Consider the following 22,689-nt stretch of genomic DNA (forward strand, 5'->3'; position numbering starts at 1 on the left):
TATTTTTTTATTGATTTGTTCAAACAAAAATTAGAAAAATTCAGTCCATTCAGGACCAACTGGGTATTTATTTGAATTCTCGATAAGTCACTATCTAGTTCTCGATAAAAGTCAAAGAAGTGACAAATTGATATGTATCTATTCTTTCACGTAACTTCTCGATAAGCAAATCCCAAACGTTTATTCCTACTTCTTGACAAGTCACTTACCTTTTTCTATAAATACCCAGACACCTCGACATAACCCCTCTTTACGCTTTCGAGATCTCAGTTGACCTAGTTTTTGCAAACCTTAACTGTTCTCTCTCATTTCAAAATCTTTCTCTTTCAAATATCTTACCCACTCAAATTCAAACACATTCAATGGCTTCAAACACTGTTAGAGTTGTTATCCCTAAGTATGGTACCAACTATCTAGCTTTCACATATGTTAACCAATATCCTAGTAGTTTCAAGAGCTTTCTCAAGTTTTTGCCTAAAACATACTTTGTGAGTGCTTTGACTGCTAATCCCATTCTGTACATGGATGTTCTCAATGAATTTTGGAATTCAACTGTGGTTAGGACAGTTGTGCAAGAGCCTCGGGTTGTATCTATGGTGGTAAACTGCTCAATCCAAGGCCAACAAGTGGAGTTTAATGAGAATGATGTCAATAAGGCCTTGGGAATCCCTACTAATAGCATGGTGGAGGTACCAACTGAACATGAGCTAGATGAATTTTTGAACTTCATAATAAAATAAAAGGATCAACCTTGCCAACCTAAACAAGAAGCATCTAAAGAGGGAATGATCATTTCCGTTTGACTCAATAGTGAGAGCCTTCACCTGCAGGAAAACTGGGTATGACAATATATTCAATGTGATTCAAAAGCTGGTGTTCTCCATGGCTCACAACAGGCATATTAATGTAGGGCTAATGATGCTAGAAGAACTCGGCAAAGGCTCACAATGCCTTTGGCCACAAGAGGTAAGGAATTTTTTTTTTCCTAGGTTTATTATGTCTACTTTAAATCATAAAGTTCCAGATATACAATTACTTATTAGTATTGATAGGACTAAAACTGGAAATTGTAAACAAGTATCTAAAATACTATTTGGTTCATTAATTACAAAGAATAAGGTACCAGTAAGTCTAAGAATCACTAAGTTTATATTAGAAAAATTTAGGACCTACCCTTACCATATGCCTGACATGAGGTCTAATGTCACATCTAGTACAGTTATAGCTCATGTGCCTGTAGAAATACAAACACAGGAACACCAAAAGGGCTTTGCATAACTGAGACCCTTCCTTCACTACCACTAGAAGCTAGAAAACCAACCACTTCATCCTCTCAACAGGGTGGAGTGAGTAAAAAGAAGAGAAAGAATGCACCCTTAACAATAATTACTGAGAATGGTGAGGAACAAACATAAACTGATTCTAACCTGGTCAGAAAACCAAAGAAGACTAAGAAAGCTGAGCTGACCACTCATGGAGCTACCTCTGTATCCTCCAAAAAGGATACAGTTGTAATAGATGGAATTAAATAGACTCTAGAGGCATCCTCTCAATAGGGTGTCTCTATTGAACAAAGCACTCTCCCTAGTGCAATTTATAAAGAGTCTGCACCTTAACTTGAGCACTCTCAAGTTGGTGAAAGAAGAAATAAGGATGGAACATACATTGGAAGCAAATCTATTGAATCTCCCTCATCCATTCAGGAGGAGCTTCCAATACTCAATGCTAATATCACTAATCTCTTCTCTCAAATTTCTTCTTCATATAATGAAACACTTGAATCCACTTCTCAAGTGTTGTCAAAATCAAGTGACCCAGTTCACGAAACTGTGCTCACCACCTAGGAACCATATTTAGTTTGTGAGAGACTACTAGTTGGGATAGACCTTGATGACAACATTGTTTACCACAGGGGTTTCATCAGTTTTTACTGAAGACTCTATAGATGTTACACAAGCACTTTCATGTGCATATCAATCTTAACAGATTGACAGGTTTTAGGTTAGTAATCCTTAGGGGGGCTATCTAAATCCTCTCCAATTCAATTGGAGGTTCCTCATGTAGGGACAACTCCCCTAAAAAACCTGGTTGTAATTGTATTCTCAATAGAAGCTTGGAGTACAATTGCTAATGATCCAGCTATTGGGGAGGCAAGTATAGCACATTTAAGTGCCAGTTCTTTTAAAGAAGAACAAGGGTTTGAGGCCATGGTACATGACAACAACCTGGTCAAATCCCCTCCAATTCAAATGGAGGTTCCCATTCTTGGTGAGCAACACACTATCACAACCATAGTTCTAAATGTGAGTTCAACCGTGACTCTAGTCACAGGGTTACCTACTACCTCAATACCCTCCACCTCAAACCAAAAAGACATCCCATCCACCTCAAACACTACACCACAACCTTCTCACCTACTATATCAATGGATGCATGATGCTCAATCCCAACCTACTATTATTGATGATCTTTTGGTCTGGAGCAACTTGCAAGCCTAGCCAATATCTCTCAACAACTTCTTACCACATATATGTCAAACCAAGACTATCAAGCTATACTGCTCTCAAACAAGGAGGATGTTAAAAAGCAGCAGGAGAAATTGTAGATGAAGCAAATGGTAATGTGGATGCATGGCTCTCAAAAGATTTCACAACAACCATGGTGGATGCCTTAGAAAAATTCAGAGAAGAATATGTCATAATTTTGGGTAGTAATGCTAAGGTCATCACTCCCCAAGAGGTGTATGATGTTGTGAAAGAGGTGTACAAAGCTCAATTGAAGGCCTTTTATCACATTGGAAGAGGCACGAAAAGCAATCTGTTCAAGCATCAAAATGAAGTGAAGGAATTGGTAAATGACAGGATAAATGAGTTGATGCCTACCTTCCAAGAAATCAAGACCAAGTTCAATAAATTCTCAGATAGACTTCAAGCCCTCTCTCTCTCTCTCTCCTATTGAAGAAAATATGTCCAAGCTCAATAAGTCTTTCATAGCTCTATATGAAGTTATCCAGAAGCAAATTACTAAACATAATGACTCAAAGGTCAAGCTGGATAAACTTTACCATGCTAGGTTTGAACCTTCAGCTTTGGTCATTAAGGAGGTGAAGAATGTTGTCCAGAATTTTGTTGGTCCCTTGGTAGCATCAAGCCTAAAACAATCCTTTTCTACATCAATACCCCTACAAATCCAAAATTTGCAAGCTTAAATATCATCCCTCCAATCTTCAAATGCTTCATTGACAGCTCAAGTTTCCCAACTGACAACCTTGGTGCAGAGTCAACAGAATGACATCAAGTCCCTAATAGACTCCCAAAAACATCTCCAAATGCAAAATTTTGTCTCTCTGGGAGCTATTATGGCTTCCTTGAACATTTCTCTACCTTCCTTGCCTCAAGCTATTAGGCCAGAAATTCCTAGTCCTCTACTCTTGACTGCTACCAAGACTAAGAGGGAGATAGAAGCTAGAGTACAAAAATCAAAAGAAGCTGGACTGCAACAATCAACATCACACTCTGGCCAAAGCTCCACTCAACTTAAACTTACTCAAAATGTCAGTAAAGAAAGACTCCAAAAACTGCAGAAGGACCTTGTCAAGATAAAGAGTTCAATGAGCTACCCACTATGCTGAGAGTCTCTCTTCATAATAACTACATCACCTGCAAAAGAGCTTTGGTCAACAATATCAACTTTCTGAATGTGGTGTTGGTAAATGATGGGGACTTTTTTAGAGAAAATAATAGTTTCCAATGTCAAAGACTGTGGTTTAGATAGGTGTCTACAGGTGTCTCTCTCAAATCTTAAATCCAAAAGAGCATCTGAGCTGGATGTCATCATTGATAGGGTCAATCCAGTAATTCCAGAGGACACTCAATTGCTTACAGAACTCAAAAATCACTACACCATATAATGCACATAGCAACAACAAAAATGTATTGCATTAAGGACTATTTCTGTTACATTTGAATATATGGCAACAAATATGCAAATATTTGGTGTTGCATCCGGTGGTGATGCAATAGAGGTCTTATAGTGTAGCGACTGGGAATTTCGCGACGTGATTAAGTGAATAAAGTATAATTCTATGGTCTAATTATAAATTATGCAATTAAATAAAAGGTTAAATGATTTTGTTGGTTAATTATCTTTATTGTATACTAGTAACTGGGAACGTAAAATGACCCGTTCCAGTTTGATGAGTCAGCTTAAGGGATAAGTTGTGTTGTCGGGCCGTCAGGTAGAACATAACCCGTCTTAAAAGAGTTAAGATATTTAAATATGAACTATGTGCTATTATGAGAAATAGGAATGTTTAAGTGAGTATTATATTCCAGTGATGTGCCAGTTGATATAAAGAGAATGATTGAGAAGCGTAATTGAAAATGCTCAGCGTCGGGCCGTTAGACAGGACGTGACCCGTTCCACTAAAAGTGAATATGAATAAAAAGGGAAAGTTTTTATGATAGAATGTGTTTCGATATGAGTCGTGATATGTGAATACGTGCTATTGCTTGAAAATATGCTTGATTATGTGCTTTGGTTATTTTTTTTAAATGATTTTAAGGGATTTATTTGATTTTAAATAGGGTTTATTGAACCTTTAAATATTTTTATAAAATTATCCGAGTATGGTTAGAACATGAAATTTGTTTTGTTATGTTTGAAATAGTCCTAGAGACTTTACAAAAATGATATATGGATTTATTTCGTGATCAGTGTATTTTAAAATGATTTTATGGAGTTAAAATGCTATTTTCAGCATAATCTTATAAAATCCGTATTAAATCAACCGTTCGCTCAAAAATTATTTTAAAAATATAGCTGAAAAGCTAGTTTCGAACTCTATATTTTAAAATTGATATTCCTTCCATTTTCATTTTTACTGAGAGAGGTACATAATAATTAAATTCATTTTTGAGTTTAAATAAAAGAAAAAGGAGAATAAAGAAAAGAAGGAATTGTTAATTACTAAAATGCCCCTGCTTTTTTATTATATAATTCCACCCTTCTTCCCCCTTTCTTTTCTTTCTCCCCCCGTTACTCTCTCTCTTCTCTCACTTTCTCTCATCTCTTTTTCTCTCTCACTCTCGGAGCCCTCTCTCTCTTTCTTTCTCTCGGTATTATGCTTTTCCCTCTCTCGATTTCTTTGACATCTTCCATGAATCCTTATTCTTGTTTCATATATAAGATTTAAATCTTGTGCATGTGTGTGTAGATGCTTGCATGCGAGTGTGTGTGTATGTCTGTGTGTTTGGGTTTGGTTTTGAGCCGAGTGCCGAGTTTCTGCTTTACCGACTTGAAATAATGTGATTTGTGTGATAAAATTGTATTGCATGTAGTCATTGCTATGTTTTTGAAGAGAAATCGGAGGTTCAAGGTTGGAAACCCCCGAATGGGGGCACCACCATGAAATGACTGCCACCAGTGATGAACTCCGGTGAACCGGTAGTGAGTAATGATGTATAAACTAAACTCTGGAGCACTAAAACTCAATTTTATGTAGTTGCATGTGATGTTTCTTTAAAAAACCGAATGGTTCTTGATTTTGAAAAGATTAAGTTGATTTTTTTATGTAAATGGTTTATTGTTGATTTTTTTAGAAATTATTGAATAAATAGATTGAGTTGTGGTTTAAAGATCCAAAGTGATGCATGCATGTTTCGGTTCTTGGAAAATTTGAATGTTCTTACTTGTTTTTAAGAAATTAAGTTGAATTATGTGCTAAAGTGAATGATCAACCATGTTTAGGGTTTAAATTATGTGTTTAAATGGGTTGTAAGGATGAAATTGAATTAGTTTGGGTGAAATAACTAATGCATGTCAATTTATAGCTTTGCATGTAAATATTCAAGTTAAAAATGATTTAAAAGGATGAGTGTTGGCTTGATCTCAAGTTTATAAGTGACTTTGGTACTTGAATGTCATTGCGTTATTCTTGGATTGTGTTTTGTGATAGTGCTGAATGGATCATAATTGTAAAAGGGTTTATTTCTAATAAAAGTGGTTGATTTGATCCTAGGATTTCACTAAGTGAATGCATGTAAGATTTCTAAAAATTATTTGGTTTATTTGTTGGTTTTGGTTCGAAATATGTGAGATAAAAGGAAGGATTGAGTCATTTCGATATAGGATTGTACAACCGTTATTATAACTCAAGTATATAATTTGGGTATAAGGATTGTATGCTATGTGTTATGGTTGCGTCGCAATATGTGATTCGATGACTATTTGATTTGAAGTATATGAGTTTATGGTATAAGCGTACTATGTGAATATGATCGACTATATATACTCTTAGGGTATTGCGATAAGGGGTAATTGTTAAACGTTTCAGGAATGTTGAGTGGGAATCTAATTAGGGTTTTTATTTTGGATTGTAGATTCGGAGCATGAAGGAATTCAGGCTAGGAAAGGAAAAGGTGTTTTAGGTGGCAGTAGTTCAACCCTTGTAAAATAGGAAAGCGAATTCAGGCAAGTAACTCTGTCTACTTGTATAAATTGATTACAAAGAGGAAATTATTGATGTCATGATTAATTAGAGGCTTTTTATTGCAATTGTGATATACCTGTAATTGATTTTGAGAAACCCTGTTATTGTTCCTTGTGGTCCTGTTATTGATTCTTTGAAACACCCTAATATTGTTCTTGTAATAACTTGATATGATTATTGTTTAAACCCTTACTGTAAACCTGTTGATTCATACCCGGATTACCTATTGATTCCTTTGGATACCTAGAATTCTTGTTAACCTTATAAGAACCTTTGTGAACTCCCTTGCATATTATTTTGATTAACCTATATCGTTCCTTTATATACCTTATTCTGAAGTGATTTCTAAGACTTTTTTGATTCCGTAACTTACGTACCTTGATTTTCATTTGATCTCGACCATAGTATTGACCTTTGATTACTTTGATTCATTCAATTCCTTTGAATTCCTGAAATTGAACTTAAGAATGATTATCGACTTGAAAGAATCTGAATGATTTCATATTCTTGGTAATGATAAAATGAACTTAGAAAAACCTTTCTTTTCCGATACAACATTTTCCAAATGAATTCCTGATGGATTGGATTGAGATGTAAGAGACTAGTGGGACTAGTCCAGTCATATAAGAGACTAGTGGGGCTACTCCAATTTAAGGCTGGAATTATGCCATAGGTACCTTAACGACCAGATGGAGGTCGGTACGGGTTGATCACCCGTATTATTTTTTATGAAAGTTAAAGTAGTCCAATCAAGGGTTCCCTAATCACTTTATAAAGATATTGAATCCATTGCCTTATCAATTGCTTCTTTGAAAATGAAATGGTTTAAAATGATTTGAAATGATTTGATTGTGATATTGTTCAACATACAGCTTGAGAACCCTGATTCTTATTCTGATATTGTTATCAATCATATAATTGATTCCCAGAGTTGAATAGATTCTTGCTTTCCATTTGAAAGATCCTTGAGATCCTGTTAATGATTTGTGATGAATGTCGGCTTTCACCCTATCTTGAGCCTTGATTCTTGAAAGCCCAATTATTCCTTCATAACCTTTTCATAGCCGAAAGATAGAAATCTACCACCTAGAGATTTAAAGTAGAATGCTTTAAAAGTAATTGTGGATAAATGTTGGTTATTGCATCATAGAGTTGTCATTTAGTTACTTGCTGAGTTTATACTCATATATTTGGCTTTGTTCTAACCATGGCAGTTAAGTAAGAGGATGGCCAGACTTAGGCGCACTGCTCGTAAGAGCGTACCTGGTGGCCCTTGCCGTGTTGTAGGCTTCCAGATGCCAGAGTATGTAGTACAAGTTGTGTGTGAGCAAGCGCTGAGTTAGGAAGTTTGTAAAGATACAATGGGTTCTTTGTCGGTTCCAAGTCGGAATCGATTGTGTAAATTAATAGTATTTTGGGTTGTAATACATATTATCTTGTTGGTAGTTGTAATCTTATCTCAGACTTAATCCTGTTTGATCCTGTTATTAGTTAATCGAGGTTTATGCTTATTTAATGTTAGTATAAAGGTGTGTGGGTGTTGAGTGACATTTATGACACTTTATTATGCTCTAATAAGCTTTGAATTGATGCATTTGTACTCAAGTTGTTAAGTGTTTTAATGTGTTTTCTAGTGTTTTTTCATTTCAGGCATTATTCAGGTAATCAGGTGAATTAGCATTATTTTGGTGCTAATTTGGTGTCCAGGTGGTGTTGGAATAAAATCTCATGGAAAGCCGGCTCGAAGCATCAAGATTTAAGAAGAAATCTGAGTTTTTCCCAGAAGGACGGCACGCCCGCGCTGTGATAGCGCGTGGCCGCGCTGGGGTTCGACAAATACAGCGCACCTGCGCTGTGATAGCGTGCGGTCGCGCCGATGCCGAATTCAAGAATCCTGTTTCTAATACAATTCTAAAAGGGAAGGCTTCCAGATTGTTAAGGGTTGCTATATATATTCATATTAGGTCGTTTTAATAAAGAGACGGACCAGAGCGCAAGGAGAAGACGAAAAGAGACCTTTAAGCACAATTCAACAAAGGCGAAGACGATCTAGTTTATTCTTTTGAATCTTTGTTTTGAGTTGTAATTTGGATGCTTGTTTCTTGTTTTGCTAAACCTATACTCTTGTTTGTACTTGGTTTAAATTATTCGTATAAAGACTACGTTTGCTATATCATGATTTCATCGGAATCCACGTTGATGATGAGTCTGATCATGGGCTAATCGTTATCGTGCGGTTCTAGCGGATTTATATATGGATTTCTTTAGTTAAATTGTTTGATGCCTTAGTATGTAGTGATTGTATGATATCTTATTATTAGTTGTGCGTATTCGTCTTATGAGCGTCACGAACTTATAAGATAGCGTGTTAATTCTTAATGAAGCGAAAGTGAATTTAAGGATTTAGAACTTGCCATGCTATCATAGGTTCATGTATATGTCATGCATGATTCGTAGGTAATTTTAACCATCTTACTTTCCCTATGTAATCAATATAGATAACTTGTGCTTAAATCATTATGTTGTCAAATTTCATATACATATAGGGTCTCAATATAATTGGTGCATATTCAGTTTTTATCTCTTTTGTGGATGTCTGGTTGAATGGTACTTGTGCAACGAAAGTTGGATTTATCAGTTTTGTGTTATCTGATTAGTATCATCACCATTGCATGATAAGGTTAAGAATAATAAGGCTATTGAATGAAGTTAGAATCCCATGTTTATCATATATAATAATTCAGTCAATCTTATTCTCGTAGTTATAACTATTAGTTAATTCTTAGTTATAAACAATCTCAATTTGTTATCGTCTTAGCATTGGATAATAACCATACATTGTTGCTTAGGTGCATAAATTAAATAGTTAACCAATACAGTCTCTGTGGGAATGAACTAGAAAAGATTTTATATTACGTGCAAACTCGTATACTTGCGTGTATTATTAGCGCGTGTTTAGCGACTAACAAGTTTTTGGTGCCGCTACCGGGGACTGCAGTGTTAATTATTAGTTTATGTGCTTTCCATCAGTGGTCGTTAAAGTTCATTGAATCGGACATTATTACTTATTTCTTCCTTGTCTGGTTTCAGGTACTCTAGCGAGGGTATATGCATACGCGTTCGCGTACTCGTAAGAGAACACTGGATAAAGCCGAGGAAGAACTTGTGGTGGTTGGTAGGGAAGTTTTTGAGGATAAAGAGAAGTTAGAGGAAGAAGAGAAAGTTGACGAGCCAATTGTAGTAGCTATGGGTGATCAAGTAAAAAATTCGAAGGCTTTGATGGACTATTCTAAGCCTAAGATTAATGACATTCAGTCTAGCATCATTTGACCAGCTATTAGGGCTAACACTTTTGAGATCAAGTCAAGCACGATCCAGATGATACAGAACTCAGTTCAGTTTAGAGGTTCTCCAACTGAAGACCCCAACATGCACATCAGGGATTTCATCAAGATCTGCGACACTTTCAAGTTCAATAATGAGACCGAAGATGCTATCAAGCTACGTCTCTTCCCATTCTCTCTGAGGGACAAGGCTAAGTGCTGGTTACACTCTCTACTAGTAGGGTCTATCACCACTTGGGAAGATCTTGCTCAAAAGTTTCTCACTAAATTCTTCCCCATGGCGAATACTACCGCAATCAGGAAAGCTCTTACTCAGTTTGCTCAACAAACTGGAGAATCTCTGTGTGAGGCTTGAGATCGATATAAGGAGATGCTAAGGAAATGCCCACACCATGGCATGCCTGATTGGATGATTATTAATTGTTTCTATAATGGATTGGGTCCTACTTATAGACCTATGCTTGATGTAGCATCAGGAGGAGCCTTGTGCTCTTAGAGCTACGATGAAGCTTATGAACTTATTAAAATGATGGCTGCTATTGAGTACTAGAATCCTTAAGGCTTTGATGATGAAAGTGGACACCTTGGCGAATTATGGAGTTAATCAAATCACTAGTGTCTGTAAGCTTTGTGCTGGTGCCCATGAGACTGATCAGTGTGCAATTTCTAGTGAATCAGCTCAGTTCGTTAGCAACTTCCAGCGATCGCAGCAACCTGTGCCAGCCACCTATCATCCAAATAACCGTAATCATCTTAATTTCAGCTGGAGCAACGCTCAGAATGCGGTTCAACAGCCTTTTCAGCAGTATCTAGCTAAGCAGTACAACCCCCCTGGTTTTTAGCAACCGCAGTATGCACCAAGACAACAACTCCAGCTGCAACAAGCTAATGAAAAATCTGAATTAGAAGAGTTGAAGCTTATGTGCAAGAGTCAAGCTGTTTCTATCAAGACCTTGGAAAATCAAATTGGGAAAATTGCCAATGCCTTGCTAAATCATCAACCTGGTATTTTGACTAGTGACACTGAAGTGCCAGGAAAGAGGGAAGCTAAGGAGCAGGTAAAGGCAATCACCTTGTGGTCTGGGAAGGTTGCGAATCCCGAACAAACTTAAGAGTTAACTGAAGAAGCTGGGGCTGAGAAAGAATCAAAGTAGCAGGATGAAGAAGTGGAACCAAGGAAGACTACTATTGAGCACACTTCGTATGAGGGTAATACAGGGGGGAAACAAATTTATCCTCAACTGCCTTTTCCTAAGCGGCTGCAGAAGAAAAAGCTGGACAAGCAATTTGAGAAGTTTCTGGAGGTGTTCAAGAAACTTAATATCAACATACCTTTCTCCAAAGCTCTCGAGCAGATGCCTAGTTATGCAAGGTTTGTGAAAGGTATTCTCTCTCAAAAGGTGAAGCTAGATGATTTAGAGACTGTCGCTCTCACGGAGGAATGCAGTGATGTGCTGAAGCAGAAGTTGCCTCCAAAGCTTGAAGATCCAGGAAGCTTCACTATTCCATGTACTATTGGAAAAGTGTCTTTTGACAGATGCTTATGTAACTTGGGAGCTAGCATCAATCTGATGCCCTTGTCAATCTTCAAGCAGTTAGACTTACCTGATCCCAAACCAACTTATATGGCCTTGCAGTTGACCGACCGTTCTATTATATATCCGCGAGGTATTGTGGAGGATGTCTTGGTCAAGGTTGATAAACTCATCTTTCCTGCTGATTTTGTAATTCTTGATTTCGAGGAGGATAAGAAGATTCCCATAATCTGGGGAAGACCTTTCTTGGCAACTGGCCGGACCTTGATAGATGTGCAAAAGGGTGAGCTTACAATGCGAGTGCTGGATCAGGATGTTACCTTTAATATGTTCAATGCCATGAAATTTCCTACTGATAATGAGAAGTGCTTAAAAATGGAGTTGGTCGATACGGTGGTCACATCGGAACTTAATCAATTGCAAAGGTCTGATGCCTTAGAAAAAGCTTTATTGGGGAATTCAGATAGTGAAGATGATGAAGGTGAAGAGAAATTACAGTATTTGAATGCTTCTCCCTGGAAGAGGAAGATTGATATGCCTTTTGAATCTCTTGGAATGGAGGAATTGAACAAAGCTCCTAAACGCCTCAAGCCTTCTATTGAGGAAGCCCCCTCTCTTGAGCTTAAGCCTTTACCTGAGCATTTGAGGTATGCGTTTTTAGGTGATGCATCTACTCTGCCTGTTATTATTGCATCTGACCTTTCAGGTAGTGATGAGGAAAAACTATTGAGGATTCTGAGAGAGCTCAAATCGGAAATAGGATGGACTATAGCGGATATCAAGGGGATCAGCCCTTCTTACTGTATGCATAAAATTCTGCTAGAGGAAGGTAACAAGCCTACAGTCGAGAAACAAAGAAGACTTAATACTATCATGAAGGAAGTAGTGAAGAAGGAAATTCTGAAGTGGCTAGATGCAGGGATCATCTATCCTATCTCTGACAGTTCATGGGTAATCCTGGTTCAATGTGTGCCAAAGAAACGTGGAATTACTGTGGTAGTAAATGAGAAGAATGAGCTTATTCCAACACGGACAGTCACGGGGTGGAGAGTCTGCATGGACTATCGGAAGCTGAACAAAGCCACTAGGAAGGACCACTTTCCATTGCCCTTAATTGATCAGATGCTTGACAGGTTGGCCGGTCATGAGTATTACTGTCTTCTGGATGGCTATTCGGGTTACAATCAGATTTGTATCACTCCTGAAGATCAGGAAAAGACTACCTTCACTTGTCCATTTGGTACTTTCGCCTTCAGACGAGTTTCTTTTGGTCTATGTGGTGCACCAGCCATTTCAGAGATGTATGATGGTCATCTTTTCTGACAAGATTAGCCAGAATGTGGAGGTGTTCATGGACGACTTCTCAGTCTTTGGAGATTCTTTTGATGAATGCTTGAAGAATCTGGGACACATTCTCAAGAAGTGTGTTGAGACTAATCTGGTTCTCAATTGGGAAAAATGTCATTTTATGGTGCGTCAGGGCATTATTCTCGGGCACAAGGTTTCTAATAAAGTTCTAGAGGTGGACAAGGCCAAGGTGGGAGTCATTGAGAATCTCCCTCCACCTATTTCTATTAAGGGAATTCGCAGTTTTCTTGGTCATGCGGGTTTCTACAGGAGATTCATCAAAGACTTTTCAAAAATTTCAAAGCCTTTGTGCAGTCTGTTAGAGAAAGATGATCCTTTTAAATTTGATGACGAGTGCCTTGCAGCTTTTGAGACATTGAAGAAGAGTTTAATCACGACACCTGTCATAACTGTACCTGATTGGAATGAGCCTTTTGAGATGATGTGCGATGCAACTGACTATGCAGTTGGAGCAGTTCTTGGGCAGAGGAAGAATAACATATTTTATCTGGTCTAGTATGCTAGTAAGACTCTAAATGGTGCTCAACTGAATTACACTACTACGGAAAAAGAACTTTTGGCTATTGTCTACGGTTTGAGAAATTTCGATCTTATCTACTTAGGACTAAGGTGCCAGTTTTCACTGATCACGCCGCCATTCGATATCTCGTCTCAAAGAAGGACTCGAAGCCTAGATTGATTCGATGGGTTCTTTTGCTCCAAGAATTTGAACTAGAAATCAAGGACAGAAAAGGAACTGAAAATCAAGTAGCTGATCATCTCTCACGTTTAGAGAATCCTAATGCTACTTCATTGGATAAGAAATTGATAAATGAGTTTTTTCCCGACGAGCAGCTGTTTGGAGTGCAAGAAGAAGAGCCGTGGTTTGTAGACATTATGAACTACCATGTGAGTAATATCATGCCTCCCGACTTATCTTATGCTCAAAGGAAGAAGTTTCTTCATGAAGTGAAGTAGTATATGTGGGATGAGTCATTTCTTTTTCGCCTAGGAGCTGACCAAATCATCAGGAGATGTATTCCTTACAGTGAAACGAGGGGATCTTGCAAGATTTCCACTCAACAGCTTATGGAGGACATTATGGTGGAGAAAAGACAGCAACTCGTGTTCTTCAAGCAGGTTTCTTTTGGCCAACATTGTTTAAAGATGCTCATCAGTTTGTTTTGAAATATGATCGATGTCAACGTATGGGTAATATGTCTAAGAATGATGAGATGCCTCCTAATGTGCTTCTCAAAGTTGAGGTCTTCGATGTTTGGGGAATTGACTTCATGGGGCCATTTATCTCATCTTGTAACAATTAGTACATTTTGTTGGCGATTGATTATGTGTCGAAATGGCTTGAAGTTAAGGCGTTGCCAATGAACGATGCAAAAGTGGTGCTTCATTTTCTTCACAAGCAAATATTCACAAGGTTTGGAACTCCAAGGGTCATAATCAGTGATGAAGGGTTGCATTTTTGCAAATGTAAGTTCACTATCATGATGAAAAGGTATAATGTGAATCATCGCATTGCTATGGCTTATCATCCTCAGACAAATGGTCAAGCTGAAATATCTAATAGAGAGATCAAGCGCATTTTGGAGAAAGTGGTATGTCCATCAAGGAAGGATTGGTCTTTGAAGCTTGATGAAGCTGTTTGGGCGTATAGAACATCATATAAGACTCAGCTCGAGCATAAAGCATATTGGGCTTTGAAGAAATTGAATCTGGACTTGGATGCAGCTGGAAAGAAGAGGAAGCTTCAGTTGAATGAACTTGACGAGTTTTGACTTCAAGCTTATGAGAACAACAAGATGTATACGGAGAAAGTCAAGAGGTGGCACGATCGGGGTCTAGTGCTCAAGAAATTTGTTCCAGGGCAACAAGTTCTTTTATTCAACTCTCGTCTCCATCTTTTTCCTGGAAAGTTGAAGTCAAGATGGTCAGGGCCCTTCATAATCAAAATTGTGTTTCCACATGGAGCGGTGGAAATTTTTGAGAATGATCCAGGCCAAGCATTCAAGGTAAATGGTCAACGATTGAAGCATTATTATGGTGACACGGCAACCCGCGAGGTGGTTAGTGCCATTTTATTGTCCACTTGATCTCAAGATTCTACGTCGAGCTAGCGACATAAAAGAAGCGCTTCTTGGGAGGCAAGTCAGGTTTTTTTTATATTAGTAAGTAGAGGAAGTAAGAAGAAAAGAGAAAATCACAAAAAAATCAAAAAAATGGAAAAAATTCAGGTCTGACTACAGAAGCCTGGTGCGCCTACGCCATTTACACAGAAGCACGGCGCGCCCGCCCTGTTAGAGCGCGCGCCCGCGCCGGTTTGGCAGAAGTAGCGCACGCCCGCACCGTCCCAACGCGCGCCTGTGCCGTGTCCCGACTCTGGAAAAAAATAAAAGGCGGTGTAAGGGGGGGAAAATGGGAATTTTGTCCCAAAATCAATTCCCAACCGGATTTTACTCCCCCACATTCCATAATTCCCTCTCCAAATTAAACCCATTACTCCCATTATTCCCATAATCAAATCCCACTTCTATTCCATATCTAATTCTCTTTTCACCACCTATATATACACACACCCCATACCCAAACTTTTTCACCAACTCACAAACTCTCAAACACAAATTCTCTCTCAAACACAACTCTTATTATCTCTAATCAATTTCCATGGCACCCAAGAGGCAAGGAAAACAAGTTGGAAGCAGCACCACCGATTCTTTAACTGCGAGTGGTGTGAGGCCCAAGTTTTCTACCCCTGAAGCTGAGGAGGAGTACACGAGGCTTCTTTCGAAGCCAATCATCAAGGAGCGAGGTTTTCTGCCATCAGGGAACGATGGTAAGCTTTTAGAGATGATTCTTGAGATGGGTTGGGTTCCTTTTTGCGAGGCACCAGCTGTTGTGCCTATGAGTGTGGTTCACAAGTTCTATGCAAATGCCAAGGCCGAGAAGAATGGCTTTACTGTGGTGCGAGGGAGGACGGTGGAGTATAGTGCAGAGGCTATCAGGACTGTGATTGAGCAGCCCGCGAGGAAGCCCGAGCAGGATACCTTGAATGATAAGACTTCAGAGGACTTTGATCTGGATCTTATTGTAGCTACTCTGTGCTGGCCCGACACTCACTGGAAGATCAAGAGGAGCATAGTCTCCGAGTATTCTACGTTCCCGGCATCCGGCATGAACAGGTTTTCCCGTGCATGGAACACTTTTATATGTGCTAATATCATGCCATCTTCGCATGTGCATGAGGTTACTGTGGAGTGTGCACGGCTGTTATGGGGCATTCTGCAGGGTGATTATATATTTTTGAGGATGGTTATCTTTCAGGAGATTTTGAAGTTCTTGAGGGGGGCACTACGGGGTCTATTCTGTAAGCATCCGTGGTGACAAAGCTGTGTGTGGCAGTTGGTATGCATTGGCCCGCACATGAGCAGTTACAGATTCAGAGTTCTCAGATCAATAGCACTACTTTGGCTACGATGCAGGAATGGGATGGAGGTAAGCCTGATCTGAAGGGGCTTGGGTATTCTTTTGATCACCTACCTGGTGGGAGGCCAGCTGCTGGTCAGGCGAGCAGGACTGCATGGAGATCTCAGTTAGGAGATGAAGGAGGACCATCGCAGCAGCAGCAGGAAGCAGCAGGAGCAGAGATGGGAGCTGGTTTGAGTTCGACACAGTATAGGCGTCTTGCGAGGAGGATGGATGCGATGCACGACATCCATAGTCATTTTGCACACAATCTCACCCAGGCACTTGGGACTGCATTTAGAGCCACCGGAGTTGACATTCAATGGCCAGTATTTGGTGAGGACTCTGTGTATCCGCCTCCTGACACGCCTGACACTCCACCCCTTGAGGGTGAAGATTCTGATTCAGAGTAAGTATGCCTGATTCCTTACTATTACCTTCACTGAGGACAGTGAATATTTTAAGTTTGGGGGTAGTAGTTGAAGGAATATGTTTGTGTGAGTCTCATATTGTTTGCATGTTCATGATAGTTTAGTTCATATAGTTGTATATTTTGCCATGTATTTTTTTATTTTAGTAATTTTATGATATTTTGTTGATGTAGTTTCATGCATTTGCATTATAACATGATCCCTTAGATAATTTTTCCGATTGACTTGCGATATTGATGCTAGTGTAGTGATGTCGTGTTTAGAGATGTTAAGTCATATTAAGTTGATTTGCATGCTAGAGACACTTATATTTCACTAACTCTTATAGGTTTCTAGACTGCTAAATCATGATCATGGTTTGTTGATTTGTCGAGGTTTAATCATTTGTTTATATTTATAATTTAGGGTATTCTCTTAATAATAAAAGACATGGATATTTAAAAATTGGAGAAATTGGATTTTATTGCTAGTTATGTGGCTAGGTGTCAAATGGCTAGTAGCCGGCTCATATTTTTATGAGTAGTCTAGGTTTGAATGAGATGGAGCGAAACACACTCATTCAGAAAAAGAAAAAAAAGAAAAAAAAGAAAAGAAAAGAAAAAAGAATAAGTGTTATGTATAATTGATCACGAGTGGGCTCTTTAGTACTCGAGTTATTAAGTTCTTAGGGGACTTTGTGCCTAGTGACCTAAGGCTTTTATAGTCTGAGATCCGCTAACTTAACGCTCGCTACATGGGTTATAACGACTCGTGTGTTTTTGTATTATTTGAATACATAATTATAGAATTATTAAATAAATAAAATATGTGTATAGTTTTTGTCATCTTGGTGTTGTTTATTATTATGTATGTGTGATTTATGGTATACCGGGTTGTCCTCGTATTTAATTAAGGAATTGTATTAAATAGTTTTCACTTTTAAAAGTGGATTTAATGCAAATTTATTTGTATAAATATGTGGATTGCCTCTAAAATTATTTTTATGGTTTTATAATTACAATAATTATTTTTGGGATTTTATAAAATTTAGAAATCAATATTTCTTCAGTTATTCAGCCCTGTATGATTCTCTGACTTCATTTATTGGTAAAATCTGCATTTAAATCCAGAATTCTTTAAAAATTATGAAACTCATATTTAATTAAGTTGGAAATCTTCCGAGAATTTTATGAAGGGTTTTTAGCACATAAACGCAACGAAAACGTAAATTTAAATCTTAAAAAAAACTGAAACCCTCCGCAGGATCCATGCGAAAAATAATATTTAATCTGTAGTTCAATATGTTTACCTTAAGAAGCTTTACATTAATGGAAAGATAGAGGTCTTTATAGCGAACCAAGAACTATGAGCGGAGATCCTTAGTAGCTGCTCCTCAAGTGTGAAGTACTCCACCGGTATCCACCAAGAAAATGATGTAATGGAAAAGGAGGAGGTGGAGAGAATTAGAGTTTTGTAAAATTTTTAGGTTGAGGCAAAAATAGGATTTAAAATAGTATATTTATAGGAAAAATTTCCAGCTGAAAATTTTCCCATAAAATATTATTATTATTAACCCTTTATTATTCTCATTAATAATTAAAACACCTTTTAATTATTAATCCTTTTTCTAAACACTTTATAAATAATTCTCTCTTGATTTAATTTCCAAAATTAAATTCTTAATTAATAATATTAAGAACCTTTTCTTAATTAATTTATAATCAATTAAATCTCATTTAATCAATTATTAAATTTGCCAATTAAATATTTATTTCATAAATAAATAATTATCAGCCATTATTAATTAATTCCTCCACCATTAAATCATTCTCTTTTATGGTGTGACCCTGTAGGTTCAATATTAAGCCGGTAGTAGAAATAAATAATAATAAAACTATTTTATCATTATTTATATAAATTCTATAATTCATTAAATATGATTAATTAATTAATCATATTTATTCTACATCGTGAGGGATACTTCTCAGCATATCGCGACTATCCGGATAATACGAATTCACTGCTTAGAATACCAAGAACCTATTCAGTGAGTAGTTACCGTACAATTAATTTCTTCTACCCTGCAATGTCACGATTAAATATAAGGTATGGAACTTGTGTCAAGCCTATCTTATTTAATCACTTGCTTTCCCATTCACTATGCTTAGTTCTATTTAATGTAAATTAGAAACTCCTTTCTAATTTCATTCACGCTGACCAGAGATTCCTGAACTAACATAAGTGGATCAGCATTGAACATTCTCTTCCTTCACTGGAAGGGGTAGATCCTTTATTGATCATACACTATCTTCGTGTACAAATTCCTATACCCAGTAGAGCCCTTATAATTGTGCCTTGAGACTAAGAACTAAACCAAAGCATAGTTCAGTGTACACAAGATGACTATGATGACCTCAAGTCTAAGGATACTTGTATAACTATCACTATGTGAACAACTGCTAACACGTGAGTGAACTCCATAAGTTGTTCAGCTGTGTGAGTCATGTTCAGTGAACTTATTCTATAATAAGCACCTACATACTAGCTATATTGTCACCACACAAATGTCTATGAGAACAGACATCCTTCATAATGAAGCAAACATAGTATGTACCGATCTTTGCGGATTATTAATTACCAGTTAGTAATCCTACGACCAGGAACTATTTAAGTTTAGAGTTATCATCTTTTAGGTCTCATTATTATGATCTCATCGCAATCCATAAAAAGCTTTACTCTAAACTGGGGTATATCTTATTTAAACATTTAAATAGATAGAGCCCACAATAAAAACAAAACAAGCCTTTTATTAATATCAATGAAATCAAAACAGATTACATAAAAGTTATTCCTAAATCCTCATACATGATTGGACTTAGGACATATCTCTTTCAATCTCCCACTTGTACTAAAGCCAATCACTCTGGTATCTAATACCCATCTTGTGTTTATGACGATCAAAGTGACTTTGAGAAAGTGGCTTTGTGAGTGGGTCTGCTACGGTGTTATATGTGTCAACTCTCTCGGCGTTGACATCTCCTCTTTCAACAATCTCCCTAATCAGATGAAAGCGCCGCAGGACATGTTTGGAATTTTTATGAGACCTAGGTTCCTTGGCTTGTGCTATTGCTGCATTGTTATCACAATACAACACAATAGGCTCTTCAATGCTAGGAACAACTCCCAACTCAGAAACAAATTTCCTCATCCAAACGGCTTCTTTTGCAACCTCACTTGCAGCTATATATTCTGCTTCCGCTGTGGAGTCAGCCGTTGTAGACTGTTTGGAACTCTTCCAACTAATCGCACCACCATTCAGAGTAAACATGTACCCTGACATGGATTTGCTATCACTTTCTGATTGAAAACTAGAGTCAGTATAACCCTCTATTTTCGACTCAGATTCACCACCAAAAATAAGAAAAATGTCCTGAGTCCTTCGCAAGTACTTAAGGATGTTTTTCACTGCTTTCCAGTGGTCTTCACCTGGATTGGACTGATATCTGCTCGTCACACTAATTGAATAAGCAACATCAGGCCTTGTACACAACATCGCGTACATGATAGATCCTATTGCTGAAGCATAAGGAACCTTACTCATACGCTCTCTTTCCTCAGGTGTCTTAGGAGACATTTTTTTCGGAAAGGGACACTCAATGGCTCATCAGTATGAGACCTCTTTTGAGTTTTCCATGCTAAACCTTTTAAGCACTTTCTGGATGTATGTACCCTGGGTAAGACCTATCATTCTTCTAGATCTATCTCTATAGATCTTCATACCGAGAATGTAGGATGCTTCTCCCAAGTCCTTCATGGTGAAGTTCTTTGATAGCCATACTTTGACTGATTGTAGCATCGGTATATCATTTCCTATAAGAAGTATGTCATCCACATACAATACAAGAAATGTTACCGCGCTCCCACTAACCTTCTTGTAGACACAGGGTTCATCTATGTTTTTGATAAAACCAAACTCTTTGATTGTCTCATCAAAACAGATGTTCCATCTACGAGAAGCTTGCCTTAAACCATATATGGTTCGTAGCAGCTTACACACTAGGTGTTCATTTCCCATGGAAAGAAAAACCCTCTGACTGTGTCATATACACTTCCTCCTCAAGTTCCCCATTGAGGAAGGCTGTTTTCACGTCCATTTTCCAGATCTCATAGTCGTAGTACGCAGCAATCACAAGCAAAATCCGAATTGATTTTAACAGGGCTACAGGCGAAAAAGTTTCATCAAAGTCAATCCTTTGCCTTTGTTTGAATCCTTTTGCCACGAGCCTGGCCTTATAGGTCTCCACCTAGCCATCTGCTCCAATCTTTCTCTTGTATACCCACTTGCACCCAATAGGCTTAACACCTTCAGGCGCCTCAACCAGAGTCCATACTTGGTTGGTATACATAGATTCCATTTTGGATTTCATGGCACTATGCCAATTCTCTTAGTCAACACTACTCATAGCCTCATTAGGTCACAGGGTCGTCATCATCAATGATTGACAATTCATTGCCATTCTCAATGACAAGGCCATAATACCTCTCTGGTTGGCGAGACACTCTCCCTGTCCTATGAATGGGCTGTTCCACAGAAGGTTGTTCAGTCTGAACAGGTGTTTCCACTTGATCCGTAGTAGTTTGTGCTTCTTGAACTTCATCAAGTTCAATTTTGCTCCCACTGTTTCCTTCAAGGATAAACTCCTTTTCCAAGAAGGTAGCATGTCTGGAGACAAACACCCGATGATCGGTGTAAAAGTAATACCCCAAAGTCTCTTTAGGATATCCCACAAAATTACATTTTACGGATCAAGATTCCAGCTTATCTGGGTCAACTTTTTTGACATAAGCTGGACATCCCCAAATCTTAACGTGTTTAAGACTCGGTTTCCTTTCTATCCATATCTCATATAGTGTTTGAGGAACATATTTGGAAGGCACCTTATTCAGTAAATATGCTGAGGTTTCCCATGCATAACCCCATAGGAATACTGGAAGATTCACATAGCTCATCATGGACCGAACCATGTCTAACAAAGTTCGATTTCTCCTTTTAGATACCCCATTCAACTGTGGAGTATATGAAGGAGTCCACTGGGAGACTATACCATTTTATTTGAGATAATCTAGAAACTCTTCATTCAAGTATTCACCACCTCAATCTGATCGAAGAGTTATAATACTATGTTTGGTTTGTTTCTCCACTTCATACTTATATTCTTTGAACTTTTCAAAGGCTTAAGACTTGTGTTTCATCAAATACACATATCCGAATCTAGATCGATCATCTATGAAATTAATGAAGTATGAAAATCCACCCATGGCTTGCGTAGACATTGGTCCACATACATCTGTGTGTACCAATCCTAGCAAATCTGCAGCCCTTTCTCCATGTCCACTAAATGGAGATTTGGTCATTTTACCCAATAGACAAGACTCGCATATAGGATATGATTCAAAATCAAAGGGGTCAAGTAACCCTTCCTTATGCAATGTCCGCAGTCTATTTTCTCTAATATGACCTAGCCTACAGTGCCATAAATAAGTCAGATTTTCATCATCTCGTTTTCTTTTATTAGTTTGTTCAATCTGAAGTAAATCATGCTCTACGTCACATACATACAGAACATTATTTATAATACCACGTCCATAAAGAACATTATCTCTAAGGATAGAACATTCATTATTCTTAATAATAAATGAAAAACCATCCAAATCCAACATAGGAATAGAAACAATATTCCTCACAATAGAGGGAACGTAATAACAATTATTCAGAATAATAGTCTTGCCCATAGGCATATGTAAACTAAATGATCCTACAGATATGGCCGCAACCCTTGCTCCTTTGCCCATACGTAGAATTACCTCATCTTTTTTAAGAGTCCTACTTTCTTTTAGTCCTTGCAACGAATTGCAAATATGAGAACAACAGGAGGTATCTAATACCCAAGTAGAAATTTGACCTAGTGACATATTAACTTCGATCATGAACATGCCTGAATCAGAAGTAGTAGTCTTACTACCCTTCTTCTTCTTCAATTCTGCAAGGTAAACCTTGCAGTTCCTCTTCCAGTGCCCCAACTTGT

General features: G+C 37.8%; 1 protein-coding gene and 1 non-coding gene across 2 annotated transcripts in view; one reads left to right on the forward strand and one right to left on the reverse strand.

Moving 5' to 3' along the window:
• Positions 1 to 362: 362 nt before the first annotated feature.
• The window catches only part of LOC141674035 (protein neprosin-like), a 95,248-nt gene continuing 72,921 nt past the window's right edge, over positions 363 to 22,689 (forward strand). The window contains exon 1 of the mRNA XM_074480760.1: positions 363 to 689. Coding sequence (XP_074336861.1) covers positions 363 to 689 — 327 coding nt within the window. The remainder of the gene's footprint in view (positions 690 to 22,689) is intronic.
• LOC141676101 (small nucleolar RNA R71) lies at positions 10,127 to 10,233 on the reverse strand. Its single transcript, XR_012556709.1, has one exon. It is a non-coding gene; the product is annotated as a small nucleolar RNA R71 (small nucleolar RNA).

This window comes from Apium graveolens, chromosome 7 (assembly GCF_009905375.1).
Source record: "Apium graveolens cultivar Ventura chromosome 7, ASM990537v1, whole genome shotgun sequence".
Classification (NCBI taxonomy): Eukaryota; Viridiplantae; Streptophyta; class Magnoliopsida; order Apiales; family Apiaceae; genus Apium; species Apium graveolens.